Source organism: Solea solea, chromosome 2, assembly GCF_958295425.1.
Source record: "Solea solea chromosome 2, fSolSol10.1, whole genome shotgun sequence".
Classification (NCBI taxonomy): Eukaryota; Metazoa; Chordata; class Actinopteri; order Pleuronectiformes; family Soleidae; genus Solea; species Solea solea.
The window spans coordinates 9,836,928-9,859,578 of NC_081135.1; the positions used below are offsets into that span (position 1 = coordinate 9,836,928).

At 39.6% G+C, this 22,651-nt stretch overlaps 1 protein-coding gene across 1 annotated transcript; it reads left to right on the top strand.

The window, feature by feature from the left end:
- The first annotated feature begins 5,418 nt into the window (after window positions 1-5,418).
- igfbp2a (insulin-like growth factor binding protein 2a) lies at window positions 5,419-22,093 on the top strand. The gene is made up of 4 exons (XM_058622064.1): window positions 5,419-5,907; window positions 19,470-19,651; window positions 21,055-21,195; window positions 21,352-22,093. The coding sequence occupies exons 1-4, from the start codon at window positions 5,541-5,543 to the stop codon at window positions 21,508-21,510; spliced, it is 849 nt and encodes a 282-aa protein (XP_058478047.1). The 5' UTR covers window positions 5,419-5,540; the 3' UTR covers window positions 21,511-22,093.
- The last annotated feature ends 558 nt before the right edge of the window (window positions 22,094-22,651 follow it).

The window sequence follows — 22,651 nt, forward strand, 5'->3', positions numbered from 1 at the left end:
TTGCACATTACCCAATAAAGTTGTATTGTTTTTTTTTGTTTTTTTTAAAAAAAAAAAGGCTTTTATCAAATTGCACTTCGGGGACAAATGAAGTTCCTCGAAACTAAATAATTTCAGTGATGCTCTTTTCTTCCCATTATAGGTTGGTGGTACTGCAGGAAGCCACTAAGTGGCGCACTTTAGTAAGGAGTCAAAAGTGCAGGACACAAGTGCACACATGCAGGCTTTTGTGCATGATTGTGAAAATTAACCTCTAGTCTGTGTTTCCCAACTAATATAAACGCATCACAATCACTAATCTATGTATGATACAAGATCTTTAGCTGGAAGCAAACACAAGAACAAAGATCCATCCATGAATCCAGACTCAATATTTCAAAATTGTCATGCATGGCCCATTTGAAGTTTCAAGACTTCACCTTTTGTTCTTCACAGTTTTTAGAATTGTGCAGTGAGGACGGTGCTTGTGGTGCCAGAGGGTTTTAATAGATACCAGCTGTCAAACTTACCAACGGAGATTCACACCATACAGTATCTGCCTGCTGGGCAGATGTTGGTCCATATCCGAGTCATGGCATCAGTGTAAAAACAGAGCTTGGCAGATGGTTGGCTGAGAAGTGCCAGTGTTATTTGTGCACAGCTGTGGAAACTGTACAGTTTTCTGAGCCAAAAGCAAAACAAACTACTTCTGAATTTGATTTGGCTTGCTGTCATGATCTCAATATTGTAACAGGGACAAAAAAAGGGGGGGGGGGGGGTCTACAATCGTGTAATACTGACATCAGTAAAGGTATAACTACTTAATTGGATTCATTGGGGAATACATAACATTGCAGTTCCATAACAGACACTTCAACATTTGCATGAGCAAATAAAGCAGGAACTTTCCTAATTTGCCCATCACTCGTTGCTAGGTACCAACACACACATTAAAAAAAACACACACATGCACACATAAGCATTTTTTCCATTTGGGACTTGTGATGCAAACTTTCCCATGTAAGGATCTATGTACTGTAATTTGGTAAACATTTCCATTCAGAGAGATGCAGAGGGGAGAAAGTTTTGTTCATGAAGGCTATTTTTGACATTTTTCTGACTTTTTCAGGACCTCCTTTCGCAAGGAGTACGAAATCTGAAATCAAAAGTAAACATCTCAGCCGCTTTTATGGTGATTATTGTTCATATGCATCACTGAAACTCAAATTCCCCAAAAGCGTGCCATGTTTTGAACAATCCTTTTTTTTTAGAAATTTGCAACATTTTTAGTTCTGGAACAAATACATAATTGAGCCTTAATTAAGTATAATCAAAACCAAAGACTGAGCAGTGAACACATTCTTTATCAAAGACTGAAAAATTACCACAAGGATGTATTTACACGCTTGTTTCCATCCATAAGTGCCGTATTTAAGTCTGCTTAGGAATCTGTATTTTTAATTTAGGGACAGCTTTGAAATAATTGCACAAAATAAAGTAGGATTTTGTGTTGCATCAGTCTTTCCGAAAGCCTGCTGTGAGGCCGAGCAGCTCAGAGTTAGCTGGATGAAGTGCAAGGATTAATTGCATAGTTAACAGTTTGCATCACCGCCGCGTAGATTAAAACCAAAATATTTGGCTCATTCCATGCTTTTATTTTGGGCCGAGTGAAATCGAGCATGTTTCTATTTAAAGTGTTTCATACACGTTTAGCGTCAATCCCTCATTGTCGCTCATATTTACATGACACATCCAAATGAGTCCTAACTGCTCAAAACTGGTTCAGCAACCATTCTAAACACACACACACACACACACACACATTCAGTCCCACCTGTGATTTATTTGCGCAAATATAGTTAATAAATGCTTAATAAAAGCTTTATTATTTTAACCGTCGGGAGTGACCCTTCACCCTCTGTGTTTACCACTCTCCCCTCAGGCAGGCATAAGGTCATGCACACAAAAACAAATAGATTACAACACAGCTTTTCCTCTAAGGCCCTCGATACACTGCTGAACCTCTGAACCACTGAACCTCTCTCACTGAGACATACATGTGCAGTTTTGTTGTTGACAATGACAATACAGTAACTAAGCATTGACCTACCTATCTATCTATTATGTAATCTAATACTACTGTCTAATTATTTGTTATTGATGCTTAATAATGACTCAAAAGCACTTAAAATGACCTTATTTTATTTACAAATTCACATTTATGTGTTCATTTGGCACTATAATCCATAAAAAAGCTTAACTGGGAATGAAAATGAAGTCTTATATTGGTATGAGGACACAAGTGCCTTCCTAACAATCTAGTCATCATGTAATCCAATACTGATTTGCCTTAGAAAGGATAAAATGGAGTGATATGAAGTTTGTATGTATATATATATCTATATAGATATATATAGATATATATATACTGTATATATACATACTGTATCTATTAGTATGTGATCTAATACTATAATTACATGACATCATGTTACACTGAGTGGTTAATTATCAAATCCTTGTACATGCTTAATAAATGTAAGAAATAATTGTTTATAAGCACCTAAAATGACCTCAGTTTGTTTACACATTCATTTCCATGTGTTCATTTGGCGCCATGCTTCGAAAAATGGGTTAAAATGAATGTTATAGTATTGGTATGAGGATATCTACCCACCTATTCACTGTAATCTAATACGGATGTGCTTAATTACATCATTGTTATACTGACTCATTCATTATATGTTAAATCTGTGTTCAGTTATTGCTTATTAAATCAATAGTTGTTCATAAGCACTTATTTGTTTACAAATCCATGTTCATGCATTCACTCGCTCCATAGAAATTCTAAATAAGTGTTAAAACGAGGCGCTATGATAATAGTATAAGGCCAAACGTCTTCTCTCTTGTATTCTAATACCAATGTGCATATCTACTATGGATGTTTCATTAAAAGGAGTAAAAATTGTTCATAATCAACTTAAATGACCTTATTTTGTTAACAAAATCCATGTCCATGTGTTGATTTGCACCAGAAAAAATAATGCTAAATATGGGATAAAATGAGGTGTTGTGATATTGGTACGAGGACACGGGGAGTTTTGGGGGACGTACTGTGCTGTACTGTAATTAAGGATTTGACCTCTTGCACACAGAACTCTCTCTGTGCTGTGGCACATGTGCTGGATGTGTCCTCGGCCCATCACTGATCCCAAGCCTTCCTCTATCAATGTGGAGTTTATCCAGAGTTTGTGTTTGCTTAACAATTCCATGGGATGGAATTTAAGTAACTGACCTTGGTGGGGATTACTTTGCACACATGGGCAGATACTGTGGCCTGTTAGGCCTAATTAGCTAGTGGCCGTCCCAGACACAAATCCTCAACCCCAGGCTCATATTTATAAAATGCCAGGCTTTCTCCCGCGCTGCTTTTCCATCCATGGTTTCATGAAATGACATATGAGGTTCTATGTGCAAACAGCCCTCTGGGCATCTTTCTGACTCACACCCCTTAGAAACGAGACGGCTTCAAATGTGCCCTTTCTCCCTCCCTGCACCCGTAAGCTGAGCCAGGAGGACGATCGTGAATAGCGCCAAATAGAATTAAATCAGGTGTCACCCGCAAAACAAAACAATCTGCATTTATATCTGCGGAGTAAGGTTACACATGCCGCTTCTATTTCTGGGCCCTTGGATAAACACCGATTAGCTTACCACACTGGACGGGGTTGGACGAGCTTGGCACCTGAAGGCTCGGCCTCACCAATCGATAGGAAACATACAGTCCATACAGTAGGTTCACTGTGGCGTTTACTGTACACAGCCATATAAATTGGTAGCAGCTGGTGACTTTTAATTGAGTGTCAATGGACATGTCAGCCACAGCAGGGGAGGTCTTTCCATGTGAGGAATGCTCGGCACATAGTCCTTTACTTTGTTTGTTTATTTATGAATTCTGGGAGCTGGGGGCAAGGCTGTGTTGATTGAAACAAACAGGACACGGTATGTATCGTAATGCAGAGTCTTCCAGCTCAAGGACTACGACTCACTGTGCTGTACAAATTCAGGTTTCATGTCCTTTTATATTTTTTGTGAATAAATAATACCTAAAAACTAAGCTACACTTAAAAGGTCCAGTGTGTAATATTCACTTGTTCTATGGAGGCCGCCATTCTGAACACAATGGACTAACTTTTTTAGTTTTGATGCTAACTGAAGGCTACATAGGTTCTCCAACACACTTGGACGGGAAGGATGAGGCGAGGGACATTTTGCTGCAACATGCACCAGTAAATGCTGCTAAAGTTTTGTATGTTTTACCGTTAATATGAAACATGGCTTTGTGTGCGGTCATGATGACAGATAAATGGATGGTTAAAGGTGGAGTGTGTAAAAATGTGTGGCGTCTAATGGCGACACTGCAAAGAGACAGCAACAAATGAAGGAAACTACGCTCGACTCTCAGTTTCCCGAAGTGGGTCAGGGAACTACGGTGGCCTTAGCGTACCAGAAAGGATGCAAACACTCTTTCACAACTCATTTTTGCAGTATGCCCTTTGCAGCATGGCGACTAAAGCAAAGCCCTTACCCTGAGTACATATAAAAATGTCTTATTCTAAGCCAACTAATACGGAGAAAAAAATGTTATTATACAAATATACTTATCAATAAACCCTCCTAAAAGTTCCGCACTAGACCTTTAAAATTTTTAAAATAAAGAAATAAAGTGCACAAGTCTGTTAATGTCAACTACTTCTAGAAATGTCCCTTCAGAGGCAACGTTGTGAGAATGACTAATATTTTATCCCAGGCTGATGGATTTAATTAAAAAACTGGACTTTTATATGAGGATATATGAGCAGTAGTTACCTTATTTGTTTGTTAAAATAAGGTTTAAAGGTCACCACCAACACTTAAGCTCTACGATATGCAGTCAGGCTGTTAATATGGACATGGAGAATTTTGGGTTGATATGGCTGGTCTCAATTTTTGTTTAATAATTACAAAATAGACCAAAAATTGCTTAATGTAAAAAAAAAGATAGCTATTGACACTTTTGTCTGTCTCCACAGTCTGCATCAGCTATAGACTAAAAAGATTATTTGTATCTTTTATTAAGTTTTATGGACGTGTAAACCTACATACAAGTACAAATCAGATGATTCATTCAAAATAATCACTGATCCTGATTATGAAAAAAAAGAAGGAAAAATATCCCACCTTTAATCTTAATCGAGTTGAATTGTGATAAAGGTGAAGATAAGAGTGTGATAGACATTAACCTTTTAAAGGTTCTCACTCTGCGTCCTTTCTGTAGCAGCTGTGGGTAATTTTCTCTCATACAATTTGCTCCAATAGAGCCAAAAAAAAAGTGACTTTAATTCATTTTCCCATCATAGAGTTTGTGGTCCAAGAGAGCAAACCTGGGAATTTGTAGGACCCAGCAGAGTTCTCAGCCTCCGGCTTCACCTGTTCGCTTTCACATTTCTTCCCCTTTTTTCACTTATGTTCATGACTACCATCTCCCCACGACAATAACCTAAAACCTCCAGCCTGCAACAATGCGGTCGTACGTGGGCTGCAGCTTTCTCATCCTCTCCGCGTGTCTCGCCGTCGCCTCCCTGGCCGAGATGGTGTTCCGCTGCCCGGGCTGCACCGCGGAGCGACAGGCGCTGTGCCCGAAGCTCACCGAGACCTGCGAAGAGATCGTGCGTGAGCCGGGCTGCGGGTGCTGCCCCGTGTGCGCCCGGCAAGAGGGCGAGACATGCGGCGTGTACACCCCGAGGTGCGCCAGCGCTCTGCGCTGCTACCCGACGCCCGACTCGGAGCTTCCTCTGGAGCAACTGGTGCAGGGCCAGGGCCAGTGCCGGCGCAAAGTGGACACCGAGACCAGCACCCCCAGCCTGGAGCACCGGGAGCAAACCAGCGGTCAGTCACTTCACTGGAAACCTGTTTTTCTCCCTCTATCAATTTTTAATGAGAGTGTCTAGACTGCAGGCTGAGGAATAGTGCATGGTCATAAAGGTTGTGGCTGTCAGGTCTACAGTGACCCTTACTTTACTCTCTATTGTATGATATATTCAAAGAGTTTATACATTCTAGAAATAGCCAGTGTTGGGCAAGTTACTGTAGTGTATTGCTCCTTGTTATTTTGTTATATCTTTGTGTTATAAGTGATAACTTACTCGTCATAATACCATAGTATGTTTTTTAAGAATAATCTAAAAGAGATGTACCACTATTATAGGGGGGGAACTGAATTGGAGCTGCAACAATTAATCCTTACTATTTTAACTGATTTGAGTGTTTTTTTCCCTCTCTATATGTAAAGCAAGCCCTCTGATTTTTCAGGTTCTTAAATGTGCACATTAATATTCCGGTTTCTTTGCGCCATATAACAAAGAAATCATTAAAAACTGAATTGTTTTGGTTTGTGGACAAAACAAGACGCTTGAGAACGCCGTCATTCCGATGACTAGGAAATACTGACCATCATTGTTCAACATTTTCTGACATTTTACGGAATTAAACGATCAATCGATCAATAGAGAAAACAATTGACGGATTATTTGAATATAAAAACAATAAGGTTAGTTGTGGCTCTATTCCAAATCCGCTGCAGAACAGTAAATATGGCTGCCTCTCAAAGGAAAAAAGCCTGTTTTCCACAACTTTTACTGTTGACCGTTCACAATCTAGTAATGCAATAATTCAGCGTTTACTTTACTTAAAGTAATTGTAATGAGTCAAGTAACTACTGGCTAGAGTACAGTTATATATACACAGATTAACATGTTACTGCCCAACACTAGGAAATAACTCACTAATCAGAATCACACAACTGATTGTGATTTAATTGTCCTGTTTTTCATTGTTTTTTTTGTTCTATACCAAGTTGCCAATCAAACAGGTTGGCATTTGATTGACAGCACAAAGAAGAGCACACGAAAAGTTTCACCAGTGAATTGTACTGCTCAAAAACCCAGTCATTCAGCTGGGTTGATCACTTTCTCACTGAGGTCTGATAGTATTGCTTGATCGAGCCTGTTTTAAGATGGAGGAGGCAGCATATATATGATGTGATCCCATTTCTCTTCACAAAGAGGCAGAATAACAATAACAACAACAGGAAATGTACACACTGCAGCTTTAATTTTATGACGATATCTCACGTTGCACCACTTCATCTCGTTTTAAATGAACGACACAGCAAACATGGAAGTGAAGCCTGACTTAAAAAGGTTATATATGTGACAAAAATCACAATCCTTCAACGCTGTAGAAGTTTGTGCAGTGTGATGCATTCTTACACTCCTGTCAAACTCTGTGCTGCACAGACCTGTTTCAAAGTGTTGCGAGGCATCCTGGTGTGCACAAGGGGGTGGATGTGAGAAAACAAAAGGAACAAGTTAACCTCAGCTATGATCTGAACACATCTGGCCCCTACAGTCTTTCCCACTCTTTCCACCCTCCTCCAAAAACAGAATCGGCCTCTCTCGAACACGCAGTATAACAGAAAGCCAAGGTAGTGTCCTGCACAATTCCCAGAAGTTGCACTGATTCTCTGCGATGGATACAGAAAAACATCACAGTATTGATGTTGACATTTCCACAGGGGGCTGCGTGAGACAGACGGACAGAGAGAGAGAGAGAGAGACAGCAGCAGCAAGAATGTCACATTGATTGGAAAAGGTGGACTTTAAGCTTTGACAGGGAGTAATTGTTGACAGTGAGTGACTGTGTGGAAAATTAGTTGGACGTGGAAGGATGTGGTTTTGGTTTTAAAACAAAGAAAGGTGACAGTGGAGCAGCAAAGCACACAGCCTCATTAACTGGCCGGTTTTCAAACACACTCCAGTCAGTGAGAAAGTCGAGCAGCACTAGTCACGAACAGTGTTGATTTCTTACTCAGTCCCAAATCCACGCTTTGTCAAAGTTTACCTCCAGACTGACACGTGTTTATTTTGGCACCGAAGCCCTGGAACATAGAGAAACTACCGGAGACGGCGTTCAGAGCCGTTCTGTTCTCGGAGCGTGCTGACAAAAGGTCAGAGAACGCCTCAAGACACATGAATGATTCAATAATCAGCCCACGATCATGACTTACTTCCACTTTTTACGCAACCTCGTGCCGCAGAGTCTGTCTCTCCAGCCCTCCGCAAACAATAACAGACAAGTAATCAAACAGACATGGATTGTTACGTAAGAGCAAAACAAGAGAGGCGAGTTTGTGTATGCATCATGTAAAGGTTTGCCTGCAAGGAGGAAATTTGAAGGTTGTCGTTGACTTTTCTTTTTTCTTTTACCCCCTCGAGTGTGGGCCAGGCTTTTGCAAGCTGAAAGGTTTGAGATGCAGCGACGTGCGTCCAAACCCCACCCCCCCCTCCCCAAAAAAACAGTGAAAGCTTAGAAATGGGCTCTGACTGCGGAGTAGTTTTGGATAAAAGCCTCGCTACCGCAGAAGGAAGAGTGATTTCTGACAAAGACAGGGGAGTACAAAAAAAAAGACAGGAAATCAAAGTGAGGCTGAGAAGGCACAGAACCATGTTCATAATTCACTGCATTTATCACCTTCACAATTCATCACTGTTTATACTCTTCTTTGCTTGAAAAAAAAAATGATAAAGTGACTGCTGGTGGAGCATAACAGGGTCTTGTCAGGCTCCTGCTTTTGTTTGGCCGAGGTTGAGAATCCACTGATTTGATTCCCTGCAATAAATTCTTCTTAGATACACAGCAGGGGGAAAAAGACAGGATAATCTGAAGGATTGAGATCCTACTGTCGCTACATCTCCTTTCCTCCTGAAATAAATCTTTAAATTAGAGGGTGGGGGGAACTACTATTTAATGAAGAGGTAGAATTAATGGATGGAGTGTCAGTGACTTTTAAAGCCGCAGTGCGTTTCTTTTTGTGTCTCTGTTCGGCCTTTGTGAACAGAAACGATGTAACAGGCCCTGTCAAGCAATACTATCAGACCTGTCTGAGGGAGTGGTTTTTTTGCAGCCCAATACACACCAAAGAAATGTCACATAAATTAGCCAATGTTTACAGAAGAAAGATTGATTTGATCCGGATCATCCTGAGCTGCACTCACTGCAATCTTTCGTCTACTAATGTCTGAAGGGTCAAAGGTTAGCGCCACTATTCCTTTGAACCCCTGGAACAATTATACAAGAGACTGAGAGATAAGAGGTTACAGCAAAGTATGTTGATGAGTAAATCACAAAATGTGAGGTGGACACACATTTTATTGTTCGAATTTGAACCCCAATCATACGATTGTGCTCTAACATGTGTTATAATAACAATAATAATAATAATAATACAGGGAAATCAAAGTTAAACTAAGCAAACAGTGTTGTGTTATTGAAATGGGGGGAAATGAACCCACTGAGCTTTTTGTATGTGTGGTGATTGGTTAGAATGCACTGGCTCTTTTGTGGCTTCATTTTGACTTGGTATGGTTTTGGAGGCACCTAATTGCAGCATGTTGGTGATTGGTAATTATTTTACAGAGTTTATTCACCCACCCAAGTCCAGAGACATATAATCCTTCCAGGATGTCGTCGCGTACCCTGGTATACTTGCGCGTCAGGGTCCTGTAGTATCCGTACATCACCATCGGGTGGCGGTACAAGTCTGAACGCAGGGCATAGGGCGCATTCCGACCAAAGAATAGAATAGAATAGAATGAAGCTTCATCTCCCTCGGACAGCTGAAAAGTCTGTTAGGGAGCGGAGTCGGTGTGTCAGCCGGTTCGAGGGTATAGACTGAGCCCTGCCACTCTGTGGGGGAAACTCATTTTGGCCACGTGAATTCACAATCTTGTTGTTTCGGAAATTACCCAAAGCTCATGACCAAGTGGTGGGTAATTCACACTTTTCCGGCTGAGAATTATGGCCTGAATTATGATTTGGAAGTGCTGATCTTCATCTCAACTGCGTCACATTTGGGTATCTCAAGGCTGTAGAAACATTTGTGCATTTATGTTTTTAAGTGATTATACATTTATGCAAACATACATAAAGGTAGCATATGTTTTTTTTTTTATGAATAAAACTGTTTATAAATGTGACAAACTGGACCTTTAACTGTTTTGACTATCAAAGTCCAGATTGCATATTTGGTAGCTGGACTCCAACCTGAGTTTAGAAAAATCTGCAGTACATAAATTCAACCCATTCCAAAGGGAGGTTTGTATGTTCACAATAATAATGTTTGTTGCCTCGGTAACTGTTATAAAAGTTGTAGTTATAAAAGGAAAAATGAGGTGGAAAGTACAAGGAGGGGTTAAAAAAATCCTCTCATGCCATCTGGCTGCTGATATAACATTATTAGCTAAGAAGGGGCATTCCTGTGTACCTGCGGGGGTGTCTGTCCAGACGGAGCCCGCAGGACTGAAATAGCTCGGAGATAATCCCCACACTGACCCGCCCAAGGCTTTTCCAAAAACAGGGACATTTGTGCCATCCCCCCCCCCCCCCAAGTCAACTTCATATGTAGCCGTGCCAAGAACCACCTCGTGCCTATCTGGACCCAGAATAACTCCCTGCCTTCCTCTATGGTCAAGGGTGAATGAAGAGAATACAAACACTGTGTGAAGTGAAAGTAGAGGGGACGCGGATGAAGGGAATTTTGTCAAGAGACGGGCAAGATTCATCGAGATTTATTTTATCCGTCTTGAAGGAAACATGGTAAACTGTGTGCCAATTATACTATACTAAGTTAAATGCCACTTTTGTCTTCAGCAAGTACAGAGCAGTGTTTCCCAAACTTGTTTTACATGATACAAATGATGCCACACCACTGAGCCCCAATTTACAATATAAAGCACAAGCAAATGTTCCATTATATAATGTTTTATTGCCACCTAATGTTATTTTGAATAGGTTAACCTGCCATTAGACATAATATATGTTTGATACATGAATCACAATATTTTATACACCTTAATTAAAATGTAGAAAAGAATACAAATGTAATCTTATTAGTGTCTCTCAGATACAAATCAATACTAACAATTTGTAATCAGATACTAATTTGCAATTGCATCACACTGACAGTGTTATTTAACATGATAATGCAATTATTTATGTCTGAAAGTGTTACATTCTGAATTGAAGGTGAGGGAAATCTGACCAGGTATCATCATTGATTAATATTGTATCTTTTATTTTATCCCTGGAACACATTGAGTGCTTATTTGCTTGAACAGTGCTCTATAAATTAACTTATTATTATTGATCAAGCTATTTTTTGACAAAACAAAAATGGGAACGTCATGGTGACGGGGGATAGAAATATCTATTTTGTTATGAAGAGTTGTTACGTAGAGGGGAGTCTGAATGTTTCTTTTCAGGCTAATTTTCAGCATAGCTGCGTGCGATGCCCCGCACGTCCAATGTGTCCCAGCATGCCTCGGCTCATGTCCTAGTTCAGGTCTGGAACAGTCGCCCCAGAGTTCACCCAGTGGTGCCGGTAGTGAGCGAGTTGCTCGGTCTTGGATGCCGCAGTATGTGTGTGCATATACGTGCCAGAGCCTGTCCAAATCAGCGCTTGTAGATGACTCCTGTGAGCCAGAAAGCCTGGAAGGTAAACACATCTGCACTCTGCCGAATTTGTGTTTCTAGGAAAACAGTCCCACAAGGCCTTGTAATGGATGATGGACTGCAGCTATTCGGCGGAGTGCCTTTTAAGAAAATTTCTTAAGTGGCAGTTGACCTGTTTCACAGTTTGTGAAGCGTTTTATGTTGGAGAGATGTGCTTTTCACCCTTTCATTTTTACCTATTACTACATTCCTGCAGTTACAGTTTTTCCCTCCAAACTTTTTGAACACATTTCCAGAAACCGTGGCTCAATTTCTCCAAACCCTCAACACGTTCACTTTTTATTTTTTACAGAAAAGATCCACAATTCTCTTACAAAGTGAAACACGGCTCAAGTTCTCTTTTCACAAAAGTGATCCCCCTCCAATAAATCAACAATAAACATTGATATGATCCAATTCAAAACATGAAGAACCAAGTTTTGGCTTCATGAAGTTATAGTAGATATTTAAATGTGTGTTATTTTCTTGTTTTAGTGAAGTATAAGGTTTATGGGCAGCTCATGGCCAAGAGGCATGGAATCGGGCTTGTAACCGGAGGGTCGCCAGTTGATATCCTAAAATGGGTCAAGGGCTGGGTTGTCCCTGAGCTGAGCAAGACACCCAATCCCTCCAGAGATAAGTGCTGACCACTGCCCACGGGCTTGTGCATGTGTTCACTACTGGTGCGTAATAAGGACGTTAGGTCGAATTCACTGTGACTAATGTTGGTGTGTGTGCAAAAATAACTTATTTCTAATTCAAAAAGGTGTCAAAAAGTCATTTGAAGCCTCTTTTCAACTCTTGATTAGAGTAGGATAAAAGGATGACTCTTTGTTCTCAAGGTCATTTCCAGTTGAATGCACTTTGTATTTAGAGATTGAGACTAATATCTGGGAGAAAAATGGAATTGTGCTCAGGGTTTAGTAGTGAGGTTGTGTGCTTTTGATACGCCAGCCTAGGGTTTTCATTTGTGTGTGTGTGTGTGTGTGTGTGTGTGTGTGTGTGTGTGTGTGTGTGTACAAAATGGGGAAAAAGTGAAAAGGCATAGTTTGGGTTTGGCTGACTTCTCCTCTTATTTACAAAGAGTCCAAGAAATCCAGAAAAGTCTTTTTCGATGTTATTGTGTGCAGTCAGGGAACAGAATTGAGAACCGGAGCCTGAATTGGGTCCAAATAGCCGGAACCACCAGCCTCTGATGCCGTTTGTGATGAGTTGTTTATCGAAATTGTATATAGAAATTCATATTTCTGTGGCCTTTGACAGTAGGTGTCAGTTTTACATCTGTTGAGGTTGTGAATCTTTGGTTCCAATCAATTGTTTTTCCGCTACACCTACACTAGTACATTTCCAGCCTGTGTGAAACTGCTAAACTTGGGTTCACATAATCACGACATGATCTTAAATACCGTATCAAGCACTTTTTAAGGTCTTTAAGGCGACAAAAGTTATTGAAGTGTTGCTTGATGCTTAGAAGGCTCTACGATCTCAAATGCAATTTACATTTAAACTGTTCAACTAGAAAAAAAAACAGAGACCACCACAAACGGCAATTTACATTCATTTGGTTGCTGTTTCCACTTTCGCCAAAATTAAATATATATGTGTGGTCAACTCCACCATTCAAAGCTCATCATAAACCACACATTTAAAGCTAAGAAAATGACTGAAAGCCCAACCAGCTGTAAAACTATAAGAAAGACATCACACCAACGGGTTTTGCCTGACAGCCAAACAATCTGCGGAAACATGATGGAACTTTTTCAGCCCATGGCGTGCATTCTTCACGACTTGGCTGAAGTCTGCCGTTTGCTCAGCTGACCAGAATTCAGATGATCAGACATGACACTCTTGGGTTACGTGCCATCTGGGAATTCAGCGTGGATCAGAAATAGAAAGAAAGGCTCTCGGGGGTCATTGTGTGGGGATTAATTCGAGCAGTAGACTGGACAGTCGGCCTGCTGCTCTGTTGATTCTGCTGATCCACAGCCCACCGCTGTGGGATGGCCTGTACTGCAGGAGCCTAGTGCCCCCTTAAAGGATCGGATATTGGACAGATAGCTATGTACAGACTGTGGAAATGCCAAAAAAAAAAAAAAAATCTGCAACAGCATTTTAGCCGAGTCATTTTGTGGGCTGTTTATTTCTTCTTTGTGGGAGAGGAATATTTGTGACAGTTTTGGAAAATGATGTCTTTGAAACAGCTTAAATTGGCTTACACAAGTTTGAACGGTCTAAAGTGGTCTGATTTTTCTGCTTCTTAAAAGTAAATATTTACTCTCTCTTTGTTTCATATATTTTTTTAAACTTTGCCTTTATTGCATAAACCTATAACACACATGGAGATGTACTCTAAATCACACTGCTACTCATCTCCTTGCCATTTCAAAATCAATCAAAAACATCAACTTAAAATAATGTTATCATGTAATGAACACATTTTCAACCGGAAGTATTTATCTACAATCACTTCTTCATAATCTATATTTATTCTCACATTCACCTCTTTTTAACCTAACTGATGATGTCTTGATCAGTCTTCACCGAAACAATGGAAACATTTAATAATCATGTGTTCCCTTTTTTGTGCTCTTATTTTGAAATTCCAGTTACCATCTTTTCAGCCTTGGCTTATTCACAGAGCGTTAAAGCTTTTGAAACGTTCTACATCACACAATAGAAGTAATTGCTGTGTGCACCCGCTCTCCTTTCACATACTACATTTATATTTAACTCTGTTTATGACTCCCAAGTATCGTCCCTGCGTTAACAGTATTAGAAAACACTAATGTCAGTCCTCTGCATCTGTGTCGCACTACATCACCGTTCTTCTGCTGCGATGTCTCACTCTACCTGTGACTGGCGTCTGCTATTGTTGACCTACAGTTATACGCACAGTGCCCTCTGCTGACTAGTGTATTCTCATGTTGTTACGTCTTATCCTTGACTCCAAGTCTGACCACCTAACTTGCACATCTCGGCTAATATAACCGAGTTGTGCTCCCCGCTGACTTTCTGTTGCGATCTGATTCTCATCATTACACATCACTAATACTTATCCACCCATTTTATGGACCAATTACTCAATTATTTGACAAAATAATCGATAAAAAGTTGAGGACCCAAATGCAGTTTAAAAAAAATGAAGATAAGAGTCTTTAATAAATAAAAGTAACAAAAACAAATGGCGTAGAATTAGTAGACTTAACAGTTAATGGAAACAACTTGACCTACACAATATGTTTAAATAATCACACTGTAATCATTTTGAAAGATGTTACGTCTGTGATATGGCTCATAGTTGGTACTATTAATCGTTTTTTAAGCGTCTTAACTGTAGGTTTCACAAAAAAAAGTGTTTAAATAATTTTTATTTGGATATTGCACTTGGTTGTATGGCAATTTGAATTATTTTGTGATTAACTGCGCAGCTCTGACTCTGGAGCGATCGTCTCAGGTTTCTTCAGAGAGAGTGGGATGGCTTGCACGGATTATGTAATCCAGCAAAACAAAAGTCACCCCTGCTGCCAATAGTCCTGTATGTGTTTATCAGCACAACTTGCACAAGTGCGCACACACACACACACACACACACACACACACACACAACTGATTTCAGTTGACTTTTGCCCCCCTTTTTTTTGGAGAATCTCAGTCATCAAAGGCAGAAACGGAGAGAACACGGTTGGAGCAGGTGGGAACTCAAGTCCAACAACACCTCATCCATCTGATGGCAGAAGGCACCAGCTCCTTGTTTTTGCTTCTTTTTTTGGAATTTCCCTTCTCCCGTTCTCTCTCTTAGGCCTTTTGTAATCATATTCTATAAGCGGGTGTCAAATTGACCTCTTGCAGAGCGCAGATAATCCCTCTCCTCTAACACACACACACTCTTGCTTTCATTCTCTGGATTACAAATGCCTTTCCACAAGTCTGCACATTACAGCTTGACCGTTGCATAACTGTGAACTACCCACTGTCCGACCTTCTCTACTGTCTCTGCTTATTTCCCCTTCTTTTCCTTCAGGTGTCAAGTGAAGCCGTGCATAGGTGAAACACAAACTTTCCTGCGGAAAAAACTTTGTGTCAATAAAAAAAAGGCCTTTCAGCACGTCTGAAACGATATTCTCAGCCGCTCAACTGAGCCGAGATGTGGTCCCGTTGTTTTCTATGGAATTTTACATCATTTTGATTTGTGTTTTTTCGCCTTAAGTCATGTTGGTTTGGCGTGACACTCCTCTTCCACTCCTCTGTGAACTCCAGAGTATGTTCTGTTGTCAGAAACAACACAGATGGCTTCAGTCTATCTTTAGTTTTATGAGAAGAGATGATGGATTTTTTTTGCCACTGATAAGAAATCTGAATTTCTTATTGTTTATTCCATACATTTTTAACGAATGAAAGGCATTCTTAATTGTTGGTGGTTGTGTCTCGATGTAGTTTTAGTAGTGGGAGTTTAGAGGAGGTGCTGAAGTCTATGGTTGTACATCGGATCGTATTATGCTGAAAGGTTATTATAGACAAAATTGAGCCATAAAAAATATAGTAGGTACCCCGGCCAGTGTGTAAGATTTTGTGACATCTAATGGCAAAACTGCACATTGCGATTAAGAGAGGACCCCTCCTCACCCATTCTTTCCCAAGCATGTGAGGTACCTACGGTGGCCTGTGAATACCAGAAAGGCGGTAAATACACTTTCACAAATCTATCCACTCTCTCTGCCATTTTCTCATTTCTCTTTTCGATGAATGCATCAGGTTTAGCAAAGCCACATACCATTATATTGGTTGTTAAGCTTCAAAAAGCAAAAAGCGGCTAAAGGAAAAGTAGCAACGGCTAATTTTGGTTCTATTTTAAATCAGTTATACACTTTAACACCCCACCCCCCAAACAACAAAAAATTAAATGTTATCTACTGCACCTTTAACTATAGAAATCCAAAATGTCTGTTTTAGCAAAAAAAATTGTTATTTTATTGGTCTAAAACAGCTTCTTTGAACAGAAGTGTAGAAAGTGAAGGCAAATGTTTATAAGGTAACAAAAAAGTGGAGTTGTACACAGAGAAACACTTACCAATGTGCTCTTTGCAGCCATTTTGATAGGTCACATCACATTAGGAAAACTGCAGGGTTAAAACAATCAAATTACTGATGGCTGAGTTGCATTTAGCAAGCCTTAGGTTACGGGTGCATGCCGCTTCACTGGCACACTAGCTGTCCTGACTAACATGAACTGAACTAAGCCGTCACTAATGTGATCAGTAATTCCTGCGCCTTCTCTGTTAAAACTTGTCAAAATGGCCTCGTGAGTTTAACGGAGAAGAGGAGCTGGATGTGAGATAACGAGACACAGGTGAAAACACTCAGGAACAGGTGTGGCTAATTAGGGAGAACAAAAAAAAAAGGAAAGGAAATGCCACAAAGTAAAACAGGAAGTACGATGGATTAGATGCAGAAAATAAAACAAGAGCTAACATAAACCCTACAGTATATAACTAAAAATCCCATTAAAATACATTAGAAAGACCAAGACAGACAATTAATAGTTGCAAAGTTCCCTTTCTTTGTTTTGTATTAAAATGATATCAACTGCTGTGTTCATTTATTAACACTTTTTAATGCTACTTGAATCACGTAATTGGGGGCAAAAGGCAGCCGTGGAAACCTGCCTGTGACGAAAGTTCCAACTTTTCCCTCAGACCACAAGCATGTGGTTTCTTCACTGTATGAAAAAGTGACTCACCTCAGTGCTGGTCTGGACACATCATAGCTCACTCCACTCTCACCATAGTGAACCAAGTATTGTACTCACACAAAAAGTGACCTGGATTAAAATAAAGGCATATCAATGTAAGTTCAGTTCATTTGTTTTCAAATCAAAATGACCTTTTTTTAAATCAGGGCTTAAATAATTGATTATAAACTTAACTATAGAGTACTTTGGTAGTGGATTATTTGGTTTAATTGGTTACTTTTACAACATAAAAACCAGCTGTGTAATATTTTAGCTACTTAAATGTGAATATATTTTTGTTTTTATGAAAGTTTGGGCAACACTTTACAACATTTTTGCCTTTTCTGATTCTGATTCTGATTCTGATTCTGATTTTACGGCCGACACAACTCACAATACTCAATAATGAAAATAATCATTAGTATCAAAATGTAACTGTGAAATGCTTTGGCAACAACGATAGTTTTTGTTCATGTGAATATAATCATGGATTGTAATGAATTCAAATATTTTTTCCACATGTCTATCACCTACAAAATTAGTTAAGTAAATAAATCTGATTTGTGAAATTTGTGTTTGGTTGATTATTTCTTTGTTGAAACAATGCTTCTTGGCAAAAAATCTTATAGTGCTGGAAAGCCTGTTTAGAAATGGTGTCATTGATTGGATGATTGAAGTCTGAAGAAACAATATTGGCAATTTAACAATTTATTCATTGAACAATCCACAAGACCTTGTGCTGGTCACCACCTTGGTCACACACTGCTGTGGGATGGCATCTCATTATGCAGTCCCACACCATCACATCTTCTCCACACTTTGACCGTACGATCCAACAATCTGGACTTGTGGCTGAACATAACGTTCCTCCACAGGTTCAGGATTGTCAGCACCTGGACGACCAGAAGCTCAACAAGAGTCACTAGCAGAATAAGCTATTTGACATGTTTTTCCATGGGTGCAACCCACAGACTCAACTCTGCTGCTCAAGCCACATATGCAGGTTGTGTCACCATTAAAAAGAGAAATAAACAAGCTTTCTAACGGTATAAGTTGTATTGCCAAGAAGCATTATTACAACAAATAATAATCGATGTCCTTACTTTTTTGTGCTAAGTTTAGTTAAAGCATTATTTCATGAACAGAAAGTTGCTAAACAGTTACAACATGGACTTTAAGTTTTTCTGTTTTTAGAAATCAGAGCAGCCGATGGTCAATTAGTGCGTTTTTGATCAAATCAAGTTTTTTTATACAAATAACTGAGCACAAAACAATATAAAAATAACTTTTGGATGAAATAAAAATACAATTTCAGTGACTTAGCAGCAGAGCTGTCTCTGGGGGCCCTCTCTGAACCCCCCCTAACCAATTTAACAACACTTAAAACATAAATGTTATTCAGAACCATACCACACAACCAACACTCAGTTATCGGTAAAGTAATAGCAAATAATAGCAAGAGATATGCCATGTTGCACAGACTCTTGACTCGGACAAGAAGCTAGTGGGGGTCACCTTTACGTGGTATCCCGATGATACTGGTGTCGCTGCTTTCATGGATCTATTAGCTGTCCATTTGGGGCCCCAATGGACAAAAGTTTAAAGTCAGGGCCCGAGGCTATCGTCTTGTTTGCCTATGCCATTGCAACGGCTCTGCTTAGCGACGTTTATCAAGTTTCTGAGAACAAAAAATTTGTACATTTGCGTGAATAATACTTGGCCTGATTGAGTAATTCATCTGCCTCTAATCAGAAAAGCAAAGGTGGTATTTAGTCTATGAATCATTCTCTATTTACTTATTATCTGTGTAGTTTATCAAAAAATAAGCAGTTTATTCTCCTGCACCTTCACGGTCCAAGTTTACCCCTGTACTTTTCCTCAAACCTCCTTTTAGCCCAGCGGTACACTGTGTTTGTCACTCTGAAAAATGATCAGCGCTTATCTCGCTCCACTTCCAGCCTCTAAAAAGCCCAATCCATTACCAAAGTGACGGCAGCAGGGCAGCGGAGGCTCAGTGCTGGGAGGGGGCCCCCTGAAAGTCACAGGTTAAGTGCTTTCAAAAGCTGAAGTGTCCTTGAACAAGAACAGAAGTCCTCTCCTGCCAAAAATCCAGCTTCTATGGAGAACTTAGTAGTATTATGTGGTAAAAATGTGGGATCTTCTCTCTGTGCAGGTGAGGCTGTGGAGCCGCTGCCTGAGCAGGGGGTGAGCGAAATCCCGTTCGTACGCAAGCCGAGCAAAGAGGCGGCGTGGCTGGGACCCAAGGAGAGCGCTGTACGCCAACATAGGCAGGAGATGAAGACCAAGATGAAGACCAACAAAGTGGAGGAGGTAAAACCAACTCGACCAAAGCAGGTGAGGCATGAGTGGAGCTGAATTTCAACAGGGAAATATGTGTTATTGCTCCTTTTTTATTCCATAATCAGTTATCACATAATTTAAGGTGAAGTTGCATTTTGCAGCTGTGTGCTAGACAATCTATGAAGCCTTCAGTTAGCATTAAAACTCAAAAGATATTTAGTTTGTCCAATGTGGGTTACTGTAAAAACATGGTGGTTAAAAATAGTAGCCTCCATAGCTGATCCAACTCTTGATATAAATATAAAAAAACTCTTTATGTAGTGATAAATAACAAATGTTTATTTATAAAAACATTATTATAATTATTTCATTTTCAAATAATGAAAATAATCTCACTTCCATTTTACACACTGGAGCAATAAACAATGAAGTGAATGTCATTACAACAACAATAATGAAAATAATACTTTAATTTGTAGAGCGGTTGATAAAGTATTAAAAAGCAGCCAGGATAAAACAAACCATTAAAATAAGATGGTAAATAAAATCAATGAATAAAGGAGAATTTAAAAAAATGTATGTAAGAAAATCGTTTGTCAAATGCGCAAATATAAAAACCCATCCAAATTTGTAATGGAACATAACATTTTAGCTCTCATAACAGACTGCACACTATTTTGCTGATTACTTGTTAGTTTGTCTGTAAACTGATTGAGTTGCAGTCACATCCGAGTTGCTGCAGTCAATTTTCTTGCACTTTTTAAAAAAAAAAAACGACCTAAAGAAATATCATGGCTTTGAAAGCAGTGCAGGTATGTACTGGGAAGCTTCTTTTAAAAGGTGCAGTGTCGCCTCCCTCTGGTGCAGCAGCTGTTTGTCCGTTTCTTTTGTTTCCCTATTTGAAGAAAATGTGCTGGCACATACAGTATAGCAGTGCCCTTTAAATGAATCTAGGCTCCAATGCAGTAAAGACCAAATCATTATTTTAAGGCTATTAACAATGTGACAGTTTGGGAAGGCAAAAAAAAACACATTTAGTCTTAAAATGATATCATAATATTCCCTAATGATATTGCATGATGACATTTCACAGCATGGGGGGGAAGGACTGATATATAGTTCCCAATATAAACATGTTTATGATGCAAAATTAATCTATAAGTCACAAAAACAGAGAACACATAGCACAACTAATTAAAAGCACTTACTCACAGGACTCTTTTATGTTCTTGGTGTTAAAGGGTTATCCATGAGAGTGTAATATGTGCTAATGAAATGTCCCATTTTATTCGGATTTTTTCATAGTTTTTTTATTTCATGGCATATACTTCCTGTATTTTATGGTGGAACTTTAGTAAAAAGTTCTTAAATCACAAGATTGACAGCAATTTGCTGCTTCGACACACACACACACACAGATATGACTGTAAACATGATTGTCTTCCTTTTTCTTAAAGACTCAGTGTCAGCAGGAGCTAGACCAGGTGCTGGAGCGGATATCTAAGATGCCCTTCAGAGATAACCGAGGTCCTCTGGAAGACCTGTACGCCCTGCACATCCCCAACTGTGACAAGAGGGGGCAGTATAACCTCAAACAGGTGATGCATGGGGGAAGTGGGTGGCATAATGTGTCTCATGTGGTTAAAAGGTGGGTAAAATGTCACAACCACCAGTTTAAACAAAGAAATGAGGGGGAGAAAAAATATTTTTGAGCTTCATTTTCTGACAAAAACAAATAACTATTTGTGTTTCAGTGCAAAATGTCTCTGCACGGTCAGAGAGGCGAGTGCTGGTGCGTGAACCCCCACACCGGCCGACCCATCCCGGCAGCCCCCACTGTGCGAGGCGACCCCAACTGCAGCCAGTACGTGAGAGAGCTGGAGCTGGAGCTCACCGACATGACCCAGATATAAGTGTGGCATGAAACTTAAAAAAACAACAACAACAACAACAACAACCTGGGAACAAAGAACATCCGAGTAAGCTATTATATTATCTGTTTCTCTGGTTCTTTTGATGACAGTGACATTTGGAATCTTAACATCGGCCAGAAAGGATGAAAACGACACAAGTAGGAAACAGATAAGGCTGCGTTTTTTTTTCCTTGTAGATGTTCAACGACGTCAGCTGAGAGTGTCCGTGTCTCCGCTTTACTAATTGTGACTTAGCTCAGAGTTTGCTCTTTTATAAATGTTTTGTACTGTAACGTGTTGAAAGATGAGAAGACCTTCGACATCATTTGCTGTTTTTTTTAGGCTCATTTTTATTTTTTGTTTGTTTGTTTTTGGTCCTATGGCTTGCGGACTGTACCGTTCCACAACATGCTGTACTGTAGCCTTTGACTTCACCTCACTTTTAATACACAGTTGAACAGGAAATGGAAGACATGTTGGCGTGAGCTGTATTAGTGCATTGAATGTTCAATAGGGAGGACCTGACTCTAGGCTGCCTAGTGATTAACAACTTTAAAACACAATTAAAATGGTGATGAATTGACTTTGTGTCTGTGTTTTTTAAGAAGGAACTACAACATTACAATTTTAAAGGTCTAGGACAGGACTATTTAATTACAAACTCAGATGAGCTGCATTTTCAAACCAAGAAATTGAGCTGGGCCAGATATTTCCTGCAGCCTGTAGGCAGCAGGTGAGGACACATTTAAAAAGTACATGAAAAAGTGCATTAACCCTTAGAACACAGATCATTTTGGCTGCGTTTTCCATTACTATGTTTAAACATACACTATGAGGGTATAAGAATATGCAATATAGTGTCTTATATCCTTTTTTTCCTAGGCAATTTGATGAAAAAAATTATTTCATTTTCAACTATATAAACACACTTGAGCAAAGAGTACACAAAATGTTTAAAACTGGATTGAATTTGTGAAATTTGGAAAATATGTACCCAAATATGACCCCAATTTGGGGTAAATGTCTAATTGTGACTTTTCCTGACAGATATTGCGATTGCCGGTTGATTTGCAATATAAGTTTTAACCTACATAAGGGTAACTGAAAGACACGTCTTGTGTCCAGTGTGTACACATTAGAT

Bases quoted from the DNA above. Each gene is read 5' to 3' on its own strand.
- igfbp2a (XM_058622064.1), top strand. From the start codon at position 5,541: ATGCGGTCGTACGTGGGCTGCAGCTTTCTCATCCTCTCCGCGTGTCTC. The intron at 5,908-19,469 runs GTCAGTCACTTC...CTCTCTGTGCAG, and splicing joins GCACCGGGAGCAAACCAGCG to GTGAGGCTGTGGAGCCGCTG. The intron at 21,196-21,351 runs GTGATGCATGGG...TTTGTGTTTCAG, and splicing joins GGCAGTATAACCTCAAACAG to TGCAAAATGTCTCTGCACGG.